This window comes from Myodes glareolus, chromosome 4, assembly GCF_982192425.1.
Source record: "Myodes glareolus chromosome 4, mMyoGla1.1, whole genome shotgun sequence".
NCBI lineage: Eukaryota > Metazoa > Chordata > Mammalia > Rodentia > Cricetidae > Myodes > Myodes glareolus.
The window spans coordinates 167,307-187,762 of record NC_142029.1 but is presented as its reverse complement, the minus strand read 5'-3'; the positions used below and the strand labels follow the sequence as shown (position 1 = coordinate 187,762).

General features: G+C 39.7%; 1 protein-coding gene across 1 annotated transcript in view; it reads right to left on the bottom strand.

Annotated features, from left to right (window-relative positions):
* The window catches only part of LOC125393434 (uncharacterized), a 28,892-nt gene extending 9,412 nt beyond the window's left edge, over positions 1–19,480 (bottom strand). The window contains 1 exon segment of the mRNA XM_048423927.3: positions 19,353–19,480. Coding sequence (XP_048279884.3) covers positions 19,353–19,379 — 27 coding nt within the window. The 5' untranslated portion in view covers positions 19,380–19,480.
* Positions 19,481–20,456: the final 976 nt, after the last annotated feature.

Genomic DNA, 20,456 nt, shown 5'->3' with positions numbered 1-20,456 from the left:
GCTACCTGGGTACCCTATCCTTTTAAGAAATAAGCTCCACCAGTCGCCAACCCCCCCCCCCCTTTCCAAAGAGGCAAGATGATCTCATGCCTTCTCTCCTCTCCTCTCTCTCTCTCTGAAGAGACAACCATTTTTTCTCCCTTCCCCCTTCTTTATCTCTTTCCTCCATAATCCCCTTATCCTTATACTATTCCCAATACTCATTAAATAAACTCTAAACCTAAGTTCTCTCCACATGGCATAAATATGCTGCTGTTAATACAATTTATGTGTCTAAATACAAGAGTAACTAAAAAAAAAAAATCAGTAACCCTCCTCTTAAAAAAATGACAGACTGAGAAAGCAATAAGGGAAACAACACTCTTTATAATAGCCTTAAATAATAATAATAAAAAAATACACTCAAGTAACTCTAACAAAGCAATTGAAATACTTGTGTGACAAAAGCTTCAGGTATTTGAAGAAAGAAATTGAAGACGATATCAGGAGATGTAAAGATCTCCCATGCTCATGTACCAGTAAGATTAACACAGTAAAAAGGTTATCCTATCAACAGCAACCTAAAGATTCACCATAACCTGTAGTGGCATTTCAAATGTAATTTAATAAATAAAGACTGCCTGAAGATCTGAGAGACCAGGTAATGGTAACACACACTATTAATCCCAGTAGCCACAATGGTACACACCTTTAATCCCAGCCCTAGAGAAAAATCTAAGATGTGGGTAGATAGCTCTCAGACACATAGATTCCTTTTGAGATTCCAGAGGCAGGATTGCTATTTCAGACTGAGGTCAAGGTATGAGCCAGTGGCTAGGTGATTTGCTTTTCGGATTTTCAAATTGAACTCAAATTTCTGACCCTGAGATTTATTAATCATGTTTCAACAATCCCCATCAAAATTCAAACACAAATGTTTAAAGACCTTGAAAGGACAGTTTATAGCTTCATATAAATAACAACAAAAAACCAGAATAGCTAAAGCAACCTTGAACAATAAAAGAACTGCATTCATTGCACTTGCAGTAAAACAGATCTGCAAAGGACAGTTCCTAGTTTCCTATGGAATAACAACAACAACAACAAAACAGATATTTAAAATAATCCTGAACAATAAAAGAACTGCATGGCATTGGGAGAAAACAATGGAATTGAATTAAACATAAATCCAAACACACATGGATACCTGATTTCTGTTAAGGAAATTCAGAAATACAAAATGGGGGGGGGGGGAGAAAACTGGCACCTTCAACAAATGGTGCCTATTAACCTGAACTTCTGCATGTAAAAGAATTCAAATAGATTCACACTCATCACCTTGCACAAAACTCAAGTCCAAGTGGGTCAAAGACTCCCAACATAGAACTACATACACTGAAACTGATACAAGACAAAGTCGAGGAAAGCGTTAAATATACTGATAAAGGAGACAACTTTCTGAACAGAACACCAAGAGTGCATGCACTAAGATCAATACTTAATAAATGGGTCCTCATGAAACTGTAAAGTTTCTGTAAGGCAAAGGACACAGTCAATCAGAAAAAGAGAATGCAGGAAGATTTTTAACAACTCCACATCCAATAGAGACCAAATATCCAAAATATGTAAAGAACTTGGAAAACTAGATGCTGAATGCTGTGGAATAATCCTTTTGTATACTGCAAACATGTATTATTCTCATTGACTAAAAAGAACTGACTGGTCTATAGATGGATACAGAGATTAGGCGGGGGAGGCAAACTAAGAGAATGCTGGGAAAAAGAAGGGTGCAGTCAGAGGAGTCACCAGTCAGACAAAGAGAAAGCAAGACATGACAAGAGGTAAATGCAACAAACCACAGGGCAGCAAAAAGATTAATAGAAATGGGTTAATTTAAGTTTTAAGAGCTAGCTAGTAATAAGCCTGAGCTATTGGCTGATCACCTGTAATTAGTATAAGCCTCAGTGTGTCTATTTGAGAGCTGCTGGTAGAAAAGAATCATCTGCCTACAGTTGAAGATCTAAATGATCCAAATAAAAATGGGTTACAGATCTAAACAGAGGAACCTCAAATAGCTTTTACCCTATAATATCTCCCTCAGGGCTCTTATTATTAAGACCTATTAAAACTTGTGTTACATATTGGCACCTAAGTTTGTGGCATGAATTCATGAAAAAGTCACTTGACTGTGGCTTTGCAGCCTCTGGCACAATGCAGAGCTGCACTTGGGGGCTCCTGCCAGAGTCATTGCAGTCCCACTAGGTTTTCTTTTCTTTTTTCCCCAAACCTCTGAGTTTCTAAAACAGACTCCAGCTACCCACTAAACTCCAGAAGCACCTGAGCTCCAAACACCTGCTCTAGACCGGCTGGTTCTGCCATCAGGCAGCTTCCCCCGCACAATCCCGTGTATGCTTTCAGACATCCAGCTCCCTCTCCCCCGTGGGTTGTGAGTTTCCTCTGAACCCCCTCCATGAGCTGCTGCCAAACTAGGTCGCTGCCTTGATACCCGCTAAGACTTCTACTGTTGTGACCACCACATACTCTCAGTTCGCTACACACTAGCAACTGCAGCTGTCTTCAGGCAGGCTGTGTACTGCCTGTGTTTCCACTCAGACATGCTACTCAGCCGCAGCCTCAGGATCCACAGTCAACAGATTTGGAGAGACAATTGGGAATTCTTGCTTAGCAGGGGTAATTGGTTAAAAAGATGAGAGTTTTTTGCTCACATTAAAAAATAGCAAACACTATTACAATGGAGGGATTTAGGTCTCTTTATGAAAATATGCTGGACAACAAAAATATGTTGAAAATGGAACGATTAATTGAGGGGATAACTATTTTAGATGGAATTATAAACATTATTGATTTCATCATTTTTGTCTTTTCACTACAAAAGTTGGATAATATTGGTGGGTGCTAAGAGACAAATTTTAGAAAAAGCTGCCGGTTGTGATGGTGCATGCCAGTAGGATTTGCTGAAGCAGGCACAGGTAGGAGGATTACGAGTTTGAGGACAGCCTGGGCTAATTAAAATTACACACACACACACACACACACACACACACACACACACATATATATGGTTTTAGAAAAACTTAATAAAACAAATCATGGAGATATTCAGTTCCAGACAGAGTAACTTAATGGAGAAACAATTTCAGCACTGCATTATAAGTTTAGAGAGGAACAGCCTAACATTTTCAAACAACTCTACAAGAACTGTCAAATGATAGATATTCCCAAATTAAGAATAAAAAATTGAACAAAAAATTCAATCTTGTGCAAATTTATTCACCACACATATCTTAAGTGTTCTTTAAATACCAATACGGTTTTTGAAAGTTTCTTTGTGGGTGTATGTGCTTGTGTATATGTGTGTATGTGTGTGTGTCTGGGTTTGTGTGATATGTGCTTGTGTGATGTGTGTATGTTTGTGTGTCTATGTTTGTGTTTCTGTTTGGGTATATGTTGGTATTTGTATGTATATTTATGTGTGATGGATGCATTGTGTGTGTGTTGTATGTATATTTGTGTATGTGGGTGTGAGAGAGAAAAAAATGTGTGTGATATGAGTTTCTGATGTGTGAGTGCAGTTACATGCTATACCTAATGTGTACTGGTCAATGGACAACTTTCAGGATTTGGTTTTTTTCTACCATGGTTTCTACATGTGAACAGCAACATGTTTTGATCTGATGAGTGAATCTCAAGATCTCACAAATACATATTAAATTATAGAAAAATTGCTGGCACCTAAAGTCAATCTAAATATACTTGTCTTGTGTGACTGCTTTTGGAACATACAAGAACTAACTAATTTATTATTGAACCAACCTAAGTCAACTTCATGTTTGGGGAGAATTTAGTGCTTAAAGTAATATTATAAAGCAATAGAGGCTATAATTAACCAAATTCACACTATCCATTGGTCTATGCAGTTGCTAACACCAGTTTGAAACATTTTAGACTTCCTCCTACTGTGAAATTCTCTAGAGTTGCAAATTACAAATACCTACATTAAACCAGTTTTACATAAAATTCCACTTTCTAGGCTCCATCTCCTGACTGTTATGATTAAAATTAACTCAGATCTTGTTGAGTAAGCTTTAGTAAGCTCTTCTTAAAATCCTGATAGGTAGCCAAATTTGGTTACCATTACTCTACACATGTTGACCTTCTGTTTTTAAATCCTCCTTATCAACCCCTGCAAATGTGTGAATGGCACAGTGCATGTGAACAAATGCCCTCAGTCTCTGCAACCTCTGTTACAACTCTCATTGGCTGAATCTTTCTCCCTTTTAATTCTACAAGAAGCAATGAACCAACGTCTGCAGACCTCTCAGTAATTTTTAACTATTCAGAGGAGTACATGGTATGCACCCCAGAACTCAGAAGCTGGTATAAAAACTGTCATGAATTGGTGGCCAACCTGGGCTAGATAACAAAACAACAGCAGCAAGATTCTCTTCAGGACAGTAGAGCAGGGCTAAGAATTTCAAGTGACTGAAAAACCCTTAATCCTCAGAATAGAATGAGATTTACAATACTTTAACTACAGTACTCTGGTTCCCATATGGAAAATAACTTTAACAAATTTGTATAGCCACTATGGAAATCAAAATGGCAGTTCCCCAGAAAACTGGGAATAGATCTACCCCAAAATGCTGCTCTAGCACTCTTGGGCACATATGCAAAGGATTCTCCATCCAACCAAAAAGACACATTCTCAACTATGTTCATTGCAGCTTTATTTGGAATAGCCAGAAAATGGAAACAATTTAGATGTCCCTCAACCCAAGAATGGATAATAAAGAAAATGTACTGTATTGATATAATGGAATATTACTCAGTTACTAAAATTTGGACATCATTTGCAGAAAAATGGAGGAAACTAGAAAAAAAATGATCTTGGATGTAGAGATGGCTCAGAGGTTAAGAGCACTGGCTGCTCTTCTGGAAGTTCTGAGTTCAATTCCCAGTAACCACATGTTGAGGCTTACAACCATCTGTAATGAGATCTGGTGCCTTCTTCTGACCTGTCAGAAGACATAAAGGCAGAATGCTGTATACATAATAAATAAATAAATCTTTTTTTTAATAGATAAGAAAAATATCCTGCGTGTGGTAACCAAGACCCAAAAAGACAAACACAGAATAAACTCATAAGTATATATTAGCTGTAAAGTAAAAGATATTCATGCTACAATCCATAGTCCCTGAGAGGCTAATTAAAAAGAGGGCTCAGGGGGAATACAAGGATCTCCCTGGAAAGAGGAAAACCCAGTGCAGCCTCTGTAATATAAGTCTTATTGACTGAACTATTTCTTTCTAATTCTAAAAGAAGCAGTAAAGCTAGCTGTTCAGATACTCCTTAGATTCTATGAAAATAACAATAGTCGGGACTCCCAGGAAAGGGGGATAATGAGTCAGAATAGACTTCTCTAATCAGGCAAGGTTTTCAGTATTGGGGCTGGGAAACCAACCCAGCCACAAAACTTTCAACCTACAATTATGTCCTACTTGCAAGAAGCTTAGAACTTGTGGAAGTGGACAACAATGATAGGCCGAACTTTAGGCCCATTCCAAAAGCAGGAACCCATGCCAAACACTGCTTGGATGTCCAAGAACCTGAAGTGCAATAGCCCAGAGATCTAGGATAAAACCAAAGACTAGTAAAAAGAAAAAAGAAAAAAAAATAAAGAAAAAAAGTCAATGAAATGATTTCTAATGATATTCTGCTATACAAATAGAATTGTACCTAGCTCAATTTTATTCATTAAAGTCTAATTCAAAAACTGATGGAGGCAGATGGAAAGATCCATGGCCAAATATTAGAAGGAGCTCAGGAACCCATCCTGATAAGGGGAAGAATTGTAGCTGTCAGAGGGATTGAGGACACCAGGAGAACACACCCCACAGAATTCAGTAACCCGGTCATAAGTGCTCTCATAAACTGAAGCATCAATCATGGATCATACAGGGGTCTGTACTAAGTTTTTTGTATATATGATATGATTACATACCTTGGTATTTTTGTAGGATATCTAAAAATGGGAGTATGTGTGTAGGGCTGTCTTTGGCTCATTTACCTGATCTGGGACTCTTTTCATCATAAATGGTTGCTTATCTGGCCTTGATATGATGGATTGTGCCTAGTCTTACTGTAACTTGTTATACCATGTGCATGGGTTGGTTTTGTGTCATTTGACACCAAGTTAGAGACATCAGAGAGGTAGGAGCCTCAACTGAAGAAATGCCTTCATGAGATTCAGTAGTGAGGCATTTTCTCAATTACTGTTCAATGGAGGACGGCCCAGACCATTGAGAGTAGTGCCATCCATGTGCTGGTGATTCTGCATTATATAAAAGGGAAGCTGAGCAAGACATTTGAAGTAAGCCAGTAAGCAGCATTTCTCAATGGCATGTGTATCAGCTCCTACACCTCCAGGATCCTGCCTGTTTATGTTTCTGTCCTGACTTCCTTTAATAATGAACATCAATTTGGAAGTATCAGCCAAATAAACACTTTTCTCCCTAACTTGACTTTTGGTCATGGGGTTTCATCAAAATAGAAACCCTAACTGAGAAACCTACATCTAGTTGATATCTATGAGAGATTTATATTTTTCTAAAGGGAAATGGCTCTATCTCTGCAACTTTCCATCTCTCTCTCTTTTGTTACTTTCACACCCCATATGCAGCTTTCCATGGCAGATATCTCATAGTTTGGTTATCTGAACATCCTGTGGTCTCAAATTCAACCCACTTTCATCTTCACAGCTTCATATATTGAACTCTCATACTTCCCTTACTGAGGCCATCTGACTAAACACAGATGGGTGTATTAGTGATGAACTGACCACAGAAGAAGAATTCAAGACCTTTGCATTTTGCACCTTTCTCATTTCCAGAATCAGTACAATACAGGTGATTTTGCCATGTTTTGATGGACCTTACCAAGTGTGGACTACAGTTGTTGCAGGTTCTCTATAAAGTTGCTTCCCAGGACTAGGAAGTCTACTTTGCCTACTCCTTCCATAAATTAAAGACTTAACTGAATGGAGTCTCACCACTGGGACACCTTCCAAGGCTTCTAATTCAGAGCAAGTATCTTCTCTTTAATGGTGCTAATCTCCTTGAAAATTTCTGCCTCTTTTTCACCACTTGACTGCCATATGAAACTACCTAGTTCTGTCTTTCTCTACAAAACATAGACTTTTCATTTCTTTCTAAGTCCACTTGTTTTTCACTGTAGACCTCAATGAGTCATCAGTAATAGCCATCCAACAGAAGCGATGTTTTCTCTAAGAAATTAGCCCAAATACTCTTTAATACGGCCTTACTCACTGTCTTGGGACATGGAGAGGATAAGAAAAGTTTGGGGCCAAAATATAACACAAATGACCTGTATTCATGGAGTATTATAAGCATCTGTGCTTACTTACCAAGAAATGGTCACCTGATAAAGCCACGAGGAATAAAGCCAGTCTCTTGTTAGAGTGGCCACAGCAAAGGGAGGAGGCTGTGATTGTTTTATTGACAGCAGTCACATGATTTATACCCTTATCAGAAACAGAACATAATGGCAATTTCCAGAATCAATACAAGTGTAGTTGCCACAACACAAGGAAGTTTGCAAGCTATACACAGTACACAAAATTAATGTCTAAAACCAATTGTACCATTAAACTTACATGCTTCCTTGACTACTAACGGATCATAAAGAAAAACACAAATCAACCTGAATGCTTCACTGCCATTGGGTTACATCAGCCTCTCAGACACTGGAAGGCACACTATGCCCCAGGAGTCATGGAGTTTAACCTTGGAAAAACCTATGATACATATCTTTCAAGGCAGGCAAGCCAGGTCAAATCCATGGTTCCCTGTAGAGCCTATTGCCCACTAAAATCCTATGACTTTGACCTCCACTGTGCCATTACTCTCAACATTCCAATCTTCCAGGTCCTACCAGAACAGCTGATTAAGCTCTGTGAACAGCTTTCTATGGTTTTTGCCATCTAAAGTTCTAATATCTTCAATATTCCTCCAAAAGTCAATATTCCCAGATCCTTTGCAGCAACAAAATATCATTTAAGGTACCATTTTTTGTTCCAATTTTCTTCTCTGTTGCTGTCATAAAATTCTCTAACCCAAAGCAACTCAAGTAATGAACAGACTTATTTGGTGGGTACCCCTAGGTTACAATCCCTCCTTATAGGAGCTTATAGGGTAGAAAATCAAGCAAATAACTGAAGGCAAAACAAGAGGAAACATTGTTTCCTGGCTTTCTCTCTTGCTCTGTCACTGTCTCATGCTCAGCCAGCTCTCTTATTCAGTCCAGGCTCACTTGCTTAGAGATATTATCAACTCAGGGGAAGAGCCTCCTCACATAATCATAATCAACACAGTCTCTCTCAGAAACAGCAACCAGATATTCTGATTTAGCCACACTCTCAATTGATGTTCCCTCATATGACCCTCAGCTATGTTGGACACTGACAGCTGAGTCTCATTAAGAAAGAGAGACAATAACAAGAGGTTTAAGACAGTATATTAATGATATTAACCACTTAAGCAGCAAAAACCCAAACATGAAGATAGTAACATCTGGAAAACACAGATATGCCAGGAAATGGGAAGAAGCAAGCCTCTAAGATCAAGAAGAGAAAGCTAAAGCTGTCTCTCCACAGAAAGTCCCCAAACCAACAAAAACTCAAGGAACACCTAACAAGAAATTTTCTGAATGGAAAATTGGTAAAGGTCCATCATTTTCCAAAAAATGAACAATACACTTAGATTCCAATTAATAAAATCAACAACATAGATGGCAACACTGGGGAAAAAAAGACACAGTCAGGCATTGGTTGCACACGCCTTTAATCCTAGCACTCAGGAGGAAGACAGGCAGATCTCTGTGAGTTCAAGGCTAGCCTGGTCTACAGACCGAGCTCCAGAACATGTTCCAAAGCTACAAAGAAACCCTGTCTTGAAAAAACAAAAATATAACATTACTACTACTACTAATAAAACATGATACAAAGACAAACCTGTATACACACACACACACACACACACACACACACACACACGGAGTAGACCTAAGCCAGGACCCCAGTGGATCTGGACATGAGTCTAGGACCTCCCAGAAACTAGGTCTGAGCCAGGACCTCTGCCAGTCTGGGTGTGTGGTATGGGACAATGGTCTATATTCTGTCAATTATATTTTAAATAAATGCTGATTGCCCAATAGCCAGACAGGAAGTATAGGCGGGACAACCAGACAGGAAGTAGAGGTGGATCAAGGAGAACAGGAGAATTCTGGAAAGAGGAAAACTTTGTCTGCAGTCTTGGTCTAGCTACAGAGCAAGCAAGATGTAACTGCCTCACCGAAAAAGGTACCAAGCCACGTGGCTATCATAGACAAGAATAATGGGCTAATACAAGTTATGAGAGTTAATAAGAAGCCTGAGCTAAAGGGCCAATCAGTTTATAGTTAGTGTAGACCCCTGTGTGATTTCTTTGGGACTTAACAACTGTGGGAACCGGAAGGAAAACAGGTGTGAGTGAACCTGGGACCTCCCAGGGAATAGGCAGGAACCAAAGATCTCGGCGGGGCCAGGCATGAGCCTGGGTCCTCAGAGGGAGTAGGCTTGAGCCAGGATCTCTGTGGATCTGAGCACTGGTCTGAGACATCAAAGGGAATAGGCAGGAACCTAGAACCTCTGCAGGTCCGAGCATGGGTCTGGGACCTCTGAAGGAGTAAGCAGGTCCTCTGCTATCCCAGGCACACCCAAGCCTGGGACCTCCGAGGCAGTAGGCCGGAGCCAGAAACTGTTCCAGGTCAAACTCCAAGTCAGGGACTTCTGCAGGAGGGGTTCCAGACCAGGATTTACAGAAACAGGGCAAACCCAGCAACCTAGGCCAAAGCAGGCCTGAGACAGCAAACTCCAAGGGAACAGAGCAAAGCACAGAAGCACTGAGCTATTTCCAGGAACATGGAGTAACCAATGGGGTAACTAGAACTGTGACACTGACTATACCACAAGGAACAATCATCTGAGCTTTGGACTTACTGGCACCTAGAAGATTATTCAACAGAATCTCAGGCAGCCCCAACCACACCTATTAGAGGAAAAGATAAGTTGAAAAGGTAAGAACACATGCAACTCAGCAAAGAGCAATAAAACACCAGTAAAACCTAATAATAATAATAACCAAAACACTAAACATACAGAATAAAGAAAGAATATTAAGAGCTGCAAAGCAAAGGAAAAAGACCAAGTAACATATAAAGGTAGACCTATCAGAATTATACCTGACTTCTCATTGGAGACAATGAAAGCCAGAAGGTCATAGTCAAGTGTTATGCAGACATTAAGAGACCACAGATGCCAGCCCAGACTACTATACCCAGCAAAACTTTCAATCATCATAGAAGGACAAAACAAGATATTCCATGACAAATCTAGATTTCACCAATTCCTAGCCACAAACCCAGCCCTACACAAAATACTAGAAGGAAAACTCCAATCCAAGGAAGTTGGTTACACCAACAAAAACACAGACAATTAATGATCTCATAGAAGCAAATCCCAAAGATGAAAAAAAAATGCACAAGTTAACATCATCAACAATGAAAACTAAATTAACAGGAGATAGCAAACACTGGTCATTGATATCCCTTAATGTAAATGGACTCAACTCATCTATAAAAAGGCACAGGCTAACAGTCTGGATATGAAAACAGAATCCATCCTTCTCCTGCATACAAGAAACACACCTCAACCTCAAAGACAGACATCGTCTCAGAGTAACAGGTTAGGAAAAAAATATACCAATCAAATGGACCTAAGAAACAAGCTGGTGTATCTATCCTAATAACTATCAAAATAGACTTCAAGCTAAAATCAGTCAAAAGAGACAAAGAAGACCATTTCATATTAGTCACAAAAAATCCATGAAGAGGAAATCTCAATACTGAACATCGATGCCCCAAATACAAGTGCACCCTCATATGTAAAAGAAACACTTCTAAAGCTTAAATCATACATTAAACCCCACACACTAATAGTGGGAGATTTCAACACTCCCCTCTCACCACTGGACAGGTCAGTCAGACAAAAAAAAAAATGAACAGAAAAATAAGAGAATTAACAGATGTTATGAATCAAATGGACTTAATAGACATTTATAGAATATTCCATCCAAACAGGAAAGAATATACCTTCTTCTCAGCATCTCATGGAACGTTCTCAAAAATTGATCACATACTCGGTAAAAAAACAAATCTCAACAAATACAAAAAAAGTGGAATAACTCAAAGTACCTTATCAGATCATCATGGTTTAAAACTAGAAATCAACAGCAATACTAATTCCAGAAAACCCACAAACACATGGAAATTAAACAATGCTCACCTAAATCATCAATGGGTCAAGGAAGAAATAAAGGGAGAAATTAAAGACTTCCTGAAATTCAATGAAAATGACCACACAACATACCCAGATTTATGGGACACAATGAAAGCAGTGTTAAGAGGAAAGTTCATAGCACTAAACGCCTACATAAAGAAGCTGGAAAAAAATCCCATACTAGTGAATTAACAGAACATTTGAAAACTTTAGAACAAAAAGAAGCAAACTAACTTAAGAGAACTAGACGGCAGGAAATAATCAAATTGAGAGCTGAAATCAACAAAATAGAAACAAAGAAAACAATACAAAGAGTAAATGAGACAAAGAGTTGGTTCTTTGAGAAAAATCAACAAAATAGACAAACCTTTATCCAAAGTAACCAAAAGGCAGAGAGAGAATATCCAAATTAATAAAATCAGAAAGGAAAAGGTGGGCATAACAACAGAAATGGAGGAAATACAGAGAATCATCAGGTCATATTTTGAAAACCTATACTTCACAAAATTGGAAAACTTAAAGGAAATGGACAACTTTTTGGACAAATATCATTTACCAAAATTAAATCAAGATCAGATAAGCGAATTAAACAGATCTATAACTGCGGAAGAAATAGAAATAGTCATCAAAAGTCTTCCAAACAAAAAAAGCCCTAGACCAGACGGTTTCAGCTCAGAATTCTACAAGACTCTCAAAGAAGAACTAATATCAACACTCCTCAAATTATTCCACACAATAGAAACAGAAGAAACATTGCCAAACTCTTTTTATGAGGCTACAATTACCCTGACACCCAAACCACAGAAAGACATTACTAAGAAAGAGTATTACAGACCAATTTCACTCATGAACATTGAGGCAAAAATACTAAATAAAATACTGGCAAATTGAATCCAAGAACACATCAGAACCATCATCCACCATGATCAAGTCGGCTTCATTTCAGAGATTCAGGGATGGTTCAACATACGAAAATCTGTCAACGTAATCCACCATATAAACAAGCTGAAAAATAAAAACCACATGATCATCTCATTAGATTCCAAAAAAGCTTTTGACAAAATACAACATCCCTTCATGATAAAGGTCTTGGAAAGAGCAGGGATACAAGGAACATACCTAAACACAATAAAGACAATATACAGCAAGCCAACAATCAACATCAAACTAAATTAATAGAAACTCCCAGCGATCCCACTGAAATCAGGAACAAGACAAGGTTGTCCACTCTCTCCCTATCAATTCAATATAGTTTTTGAGGTCCTTGCTAGAGCACTAAGACATCAAAAGGAGATTAATTGGAAAAGAAATCAAACTCTCACTGTTTGCTGATGATAGTTTACATAAGAAATCCCAAAAATTCTACCAAAGAACTTCTACAACTTATAAACACTTTCAGTAATGTAGCAGGATACAAAATTAACTCAAAAAAAAATAGTAGCCCTCCTGTACACAGATGATAAAGGGGCTGGCAAAGAAATCAGAGAATCAAAACCCTTCACAACAGCCACAAATAGCATAAAATATCTCAGAGTAACTCTAATCAAACAAGTGGAAGACTTTTATGACAAGAACTTTAAACCTTTGAAGAAATTGAAGAAGACACCAGAAAGTGGAAAGATCTCCCATGCTCTTGGGTAGGCAGAATTAACATAGTTAAAATGGCAATCTTACCAAAAGCAATCTACAGATTCAACACAATGGCCATCAAAATCCCAGCAAAATTATTCACAGACCTTGAAAGAACAGTACTCAACTTCATATGGAAAAGTAAAAAACCCAGGATAGCCAAAACAATCTTGTACAATAAAAGAACTTCTCAAGGCACCACAATCCCTGACTTCAAACTCTACTACAGAGCTACAGTACTAAAAACAACCTGGTATTGGCCTAAGAACAGATAGGAGGACAAATTGAACTGAATAGAAGACTTAGATATTAGTCCACACATCTTTGAACACCTGATTTTTGACAAAGAAGCAAAAAAATCAAATGAAAAAAGAAAGCATATTTAACAAGAGGTGCTGCCATAACTGGATATCAACATGTAGAAGAAGGAAAATAGACCCATATCTATCACCATGCACAAAACTCAACTCCAAATGGATCAAAGACCTCAACATAAAGCCAACCACACTGAACCTTATAGAAGAGAGAGTGGGAAGTGCACTTGAACGCATTGGCACAGGGAACTACTTCCTAAATATAACCCTAGCAGCACAGACACTGAAATAATTAATAAATGGGACCTCCTAAAACTGAAAAGCTTCTGTAAAGCAAAGGACATGGTCAACAAGACAAAATGACAGCCTACAGAATGGGAAAAGATCTTCACTAACCCCACAAAAGACAGAGGTCTGATCTCCAAAATATACAAAGAACTCAAGAAATTGGACACCAAAAAAAACACATAATCCAATTTAAAAAATGGAGTACAGACCTAAACAGAGAACTCTCAACAGAGGAATCTAAAATGGCTGAAGACACTTAAGGAAATGTTCAACATCCTTAGTCATCAGAGAAATGCAAATCAAAACAATTCTGAGATTCCATTTTACACCTTTAAGAATAGCCAAGATCAAAAACACTGATGACAACTTATGCTGGAGAGGTTGTGGGGAAAAGGGAACACTTCTGCATTGCTGGTGGGAATGCAAGCTGGTAAAACCCCTTTGGACGTCAGTGTGACGATTTCTCAGAAAATTAGGAAACAACCTTCCTCAAGACCCAGTAATACCACTTTTGGGTATATACCAAAGGATGTTCAATCGTGCCACAAGGATATATGAACATATGAAGGATATGTTCATAGCAGCATTGTTTGTCATAGCCAGAACTGGAAACAACCTCAATGCCCCTTGACCAAAGAAAGGATAATGAAATGTGGTACATTTACCCAATGGAATACTACACAGTAGAAAAAATAACGACATCTTGAACTTTGCAGGAAAATGGATGGAGCTAGAAAACATTATTTTGAGTGAGGTAACCCAGACACAAAACCAATTATCACATGTACTCACTCATAGGTGGTTTTTAAACATAAAGCAAAGAAAACCAGCCTACAAACCACAATCCCAGAGAATTTAGACAACAATGAGGACACTAAGAGAGACTTACATAGATCTAATCTACACGAGAAATAGGAAGTAAAAAAAGAAAGGATCTCCTGAGTAAATTGGGAGCATAGGAATCTTGGGGGAGTGTTGAAGTGGGAGGGAGGGGAGCAGAGAAAAATGTAGAGCTCAATAAAAATCAATAAAAAAGATAGAGAATAAAAGGGGAATAGGAGATAGTTATGAGATCCCCAATTTGAGTGTTGGTATCTGAACTCAGTTCATCCCAAGAAGAATATGTGCTGAGCCACCTGCCAAGACATATATCACTTTTTACCCAATAAACCAAAAGTCTCACAGATTAAAAACAACAAGAACAAAACCTAAATAAATAAATAAATGTCCTTGGGAATATGATGTATCAATATAGGATGCTGTGTATGGTAAATTTGCAGCATGAATTGAATGCAATCCAAAGAGATTTCCCAACAATTTACAACAAGAAAGCTGATTATTCATTCACAGTGGAAACACTCAGAATGTTCAATGGGATTGTGAAAAAATAGTACAGAGATTGACACAGTGTGACTTCTATACTTACCACAATACTATAACAATCAAAAATGTGTAGAATATTTGTGAAAGAAAAAAGGGCATGGAGAGAAAAAGCCAAGAACAAAGGCAGGAAAATATAATCAACTTTTAATCATAAAACCAAAGGAAACTCAGTCAGGAAAAGTGTGATCTGAACTAATGTCAGTCAGTTCTATCTGTATAGAAATTAAATAAAAACAGACTTCATAACTTAGACAAAATTAACTCAAAATGAACTCTTATGTTTCTAACCCTCCAGCTACTGATATTTCTTCTAAAGACAGAAGCCCCATGCTCTTGGACTCTCTCTGTAAATGGAGAGAGAGATTTACAGCCCCCTATGGCTTCTTGTAGTTTCAAGCAAACCCATCCCTACTGATGCCCAATAGCAAAACAACACAGAAGAATAATTTAAAATTTGCTTCTTGTCAAATGGATTATTGCACAAGAGGTGAAATCTGCCCTATCTACCTGCCCAGTACCATGGATGCTTGAGAAATCTCTGCAGATCAGAAACCCCCCTTTGTCCTCTGAAACTGAACTTCACTGAATCACACCATGGTGGTTTATTGAAGGATGATCCACATCACCTCTTTCTATCAGGTACTAAACTATTTGTAACACTTATAAGCCAAATCTGACAGTGGAATGCAATATTCAGAACATCTAGAAACTAGACCATCATTTTCCAATTCATTTTCCTACCACACACCACAAGCAACGACTGCACCCTGGACAGTGATATTACATGCATCTTATCCTCCCATGCCAAAGCTTCTGTGCCTCCCCCTGCCAAGAAAATTCCACATAGGGAGGCTTAGAGGACAAGGGCCACTGCCAAGGTTAGCAGAAGACCAACAGAATCACAGTCTGGCTCATGGCCTATTAAAGTCTCAGCAGAAATGACAATGCAGTAGACCTGCTCTGGAAACCCCACATTCACCATGGCATGGCTTGTGGTCTTCCTTACAACTCTCTACAGCAGAAACATAGAAGAATCATGAAAAGAACAAGCTAGGGCCACCCAGCTGGGCCTCAGAATATTAACAGCTACCATACTTGGTGAACAGAGATCAAATGACTCACACAGCACAGACCTTCCCAGCTCTACCCTTCCAGCCCAGCAAACAGGGCTCTAGTCAAGAAAGTTTTTATTTTTTGTTGTTGTTGTTTTGTTCTTTGAGACAGGGTTTCTCTGTAGCTTTGGAGCCTATCCTGGGACTAGCTCTTGTAGACCAGGCTGGCCTCAAACTCACAGAGATCCACCTGCCTCTGCGTCCTGAGAGCTGGGATTAAAGGCATGCGCCACCACCGCCCAACTTGAAAGTTTGTGTTTTAATTGACATTCTTCCATTCTCCAAGTACACTTCCTATTCCTCGGTCAGGTACAGGGTCTTTTTTGTGCACATTCCACAATTGACTGTTGTTAAGGCAACAAACAGGCCATGAATTAAAAACAATGAGGAGTCATGATAGGGCTTAGAAACAAGAAAGAGACTATGGGTATGATGTAGTTTTTATCTCAAATAATTATTGGAAAATTTCAAACAGGCTTTAGGGCCGTGTACTCCAGAGACTAAGAATTTGTATGAGAGAACACCAAGGATTGTGCACACCTTTTCTCTCAGCCTGTACATCTTAAATCTGGAAAATAACAGTACTGTTAGGCAGGGCCACAACTTTTTACAAAGATCCTCTACTTTGGATGAACTAATGTAACTTCAGTAATTTGGTTACATGATAAGTTCAGTCCTTTACCCAGATTCTTGATTGCTTTGGTCTGTGGACCTCAAGAAATGGCCAGCCAGGACATTTTTGGAGCATCTAAAATTGATTACCTGACTCCACATTGCTAATATCAACTACTGCCAAATCAAGAAAGCTCTCCCCCTCCTTTCTGCCCCTCTCTTTCTGTGCTGTGATTACATCAGCTTCAAAGTTGGTCAATGAAATCAATTCCCCAGTAAAAATCAGAGATATTGGAGGACACACATTCATTGGTGTCTCTCATCCTTCTCACTGAGCTCTCAAGGCACAACCTGGAAGGAGTTGCAGCACTGTCTTTCCAGCACTGGGCAGCAGAGGCAGGATTAGGTGTTTGTTCACAGCAATTCTCAATTCTCAACTTCATAGCTATGGGTAATATTGCTCTAAACAGAATTAAATAAATTGATAACACTTGAGAAAAAAAGGAATAAAATTCTTAATGACCAAGAAACATTGGAGAACAGAAACAAGTAAGAGCAATAATGTACATAAAGCAAATGTTAAAAAAAACTGATAGCTATAAGTGACTTTTTAAAACAATGACCCCAGTAGTTGACTGCCTACTCTGTCCCCGTCTCCCTCAACCCCAACAGTGTACACAATAAACTCCAGCTCTAGTCTGAAGGCAGAAATGTTCCACATGCAAATTATTTTCCTGTAAGTGCAATGAACAGTCAACTACATTACACAAATGAAAAAATTTAAAACTCTGAGTGATATGGTCATTTAAGAATTTTGGAGGGAGAATATAAAGGATAACAAGATCATTGGCCTAGAATGGAACAGTCTGAAATGAAGGTCACCTGGGTCAACAGAAGAGAGCTTGTCTCAGAAATGCATTTTCCAAAAGGGTGGGAGTTCAGTTGTTCTAGAATTAATATGCCTTCCCAAGGAGAAATTACTCCAGACACTTAGGAGATTAATAAAGAAAATTCTCTTTAATGAGAGCATTTATCTGTCTTTGGGTAATGCTCAAAAAGGAGCCAGCCTAGACAGAGTTTGCATTCCACACATGCTGTTATCCTTAAGTTTCTTTTAGGTTCATGCTCCAGGTTATGCTTTGAACAATTATTAAATAGGGAAAGGAGACTGCAAGTCTAGCAGATGGGAGTTACACAGCAAAGATATTGCCAGAATTGTTTCTGAAGTACACCAGTGACTTGATGCAACAGGTCATTCTTCAGTGACAGGGTCCTGAGGTAAAGGTGCCAGTGAATGGGAAAGATAGGGCAAGCCGAAAGTAGAAAAGATAAAAGCTAGGGTGGGAGGTCTTACACAAGCTTTGTCTCATGCCAAGTAAGCTTCTTAAGAAGAACACCTTCTTGTACACTACTTCCATGGAGGAATGGAAGGAAATGGGGAATTTCTATGAAGTCAGCAGAAACGATCATGCAATGGGACAAATTCAGGAGGAGGCTAATCAAACAATGCTGCACAAGAGGAACACAGGGTATTTCAAGAACAATACTAACTAAGTTGACAGTGCCTTGGAACTGATAACCATAGCTCCACTTTGTGGGAAATCTTACAAAGGCCCTGTCCCAGACCATTACCACCTCTGTATTCCACGATTTAGAGGTTCTCCGGAAGCTCCCAAGGCCTAGGCCCCAGGCTGTTATTCTCTCTTCCAAGGTTGTTACTCCTCCCTGCTTGGGGACCTAAATGATCATCCCAGACCAGTCCTCAACACAACAGTGTTTTATCTTTTGAGTACTTGTCACCTGGTGTCATATTTCCCATCCCTCAGAACTCTGCTTTTCTCAAGAAGAGAACTGGAGCTTTGAGGCACACCAGCCCTTGAGGTGGGTTATGGCCTTGTAATGCCACCTTGAGCAGCTTGTTAGAGGACTGTTCTTTGATACAGGGATGGGCCTAGTGACTGATTGTAAATCAGGGGTGGCTTCTTTGTAATGGTTTGGAGCCAAAGCCAAATATCTGGGCAGTCCTGTTTTTTTTTTTTGTTTGTTTGTTTGTTTTTTGTATATTAGCATCTCTATCTTTAGGATGTTTTAGGGGCAACCTTCCCTTAGCTAACTTCTACCGTGTGAAATTTACCATCTACTAAGCTTTAGTAATTACTTTATATCATCAATTCTACTCCTCTACATCACAGCTAAGTAGTGGGGTGCTGCAACCCAACACAATAGATACCTTTTACGACCTCCACAAAATTAACTGTGAATGGATCTTACACATAAAGGTTAAATGCAAAGTGCTGAACGTCTAGAAGATACAGGAGAAAGTAGGCCTCTCCAAGTTTGGCAGCCTGTCTTCCACAGATGCACTGAAAGCATATTGTTGTTAGCTACAAATACTTTTCTACACACAGCTCCGTGCTCCCAATGCTCTGAATAGATGCAACCCACAGAGCAAAATTATTTTGTGCCTGGGTCCAAGGAGTCTCAGACCGCATGGGAACTCACAGGACAGGGAATCTGACTGCAGATTCCTAACCAGTCCCAGTCCCGGGGAGAACCCGCCACACCGGCTCCCGCACCTCCCATTCGTTCTTTCCATCTGGGGACAGTAGCCCCTCCCTCACCATGTCGTGGCTTCCCGGGTCGCCCATGGCCCCCTCACAGCACCCTGCAGCAGCACTCGCAGCGCGGCACACGAAAGCACTGGGACCAGCTCCTCTACAAAGCCAAACCGGCAACCTGGCTCCCGGAAGTGCCCTGCATTACTTCTGACTGGCAGTTCGGCCTGGAGGCTCTGATTGGCTAGTGATGAGAGCAACTCCCTTAGGGTTACAGTGTGTTTAAAGACACAGCACAAAGGGTCCTGATCTCGCCTTCCACCGGAGACCCAGATCTTTTCCAAAGCTGCAGAGATTTGCATTTCAATAGCACGTGCCCCTGGCTCCAGCTGCTGACTACGCTATCTTCCTGCGCTTCACAGGCACTCTGCATTTTCCTCGTGGACACTTTGTGATTAGCTTGCAGGACCCTTTCTCCAATGTAGAGTGGAGTGATTTCCTGTCGCACAGGTGGAAGGGCGCCCAGAATATTAACAATTTTAAAGAGAGATTTTAGGACACAAAAGGATATGTTTGTTCTCTGGCTTCAGGTGAAGTGAAGGTGCTTTTGACCTGTGAGTCAAAGGTACATCAGAGAACCAGGAGACAAATGCAGCAATCAGATAAGAAAACACAATAACAGCTCTGTCTCCCACCAGAAGGCTGGATGATGGTTCCATTGCATTCGAAGTTTTCTTGACTCTAAAGGGCTGTTGACCCATGTTCAGTTTTGTGAAACTGAAGGTGCTGAGGTGGGCGTTTGCTCCCTGCACAGTTTGTTCTATGGTTTCTTGAAAGATCGTCTCTATAATTTGACAAATAAAGGGCCACATGTGCTTTACCATCTTATTTAGCCATTCTGCCTTTCGGTGTCTGGAAAATGAACCCAGGTGGACAGATTCCAGGCGCGCGCCGGCAGGTGCACTGCTCACTCCTCATCCTCCTACAGCACCAGTGCATAGCACAGGATGCTGGCCTTGAGGCTGTGGCTCCAAACTAGAAGACCAAGCACCAGCAGCATCCAACTGAAGATCAACCCCAGGGAACCAAGGGCATACACTGGCAGCAGCAGCATGAAGCTATGCACCAGCTGTGCAAGCAGCCCTGGCAAGTCCACACTCAGCACATCCT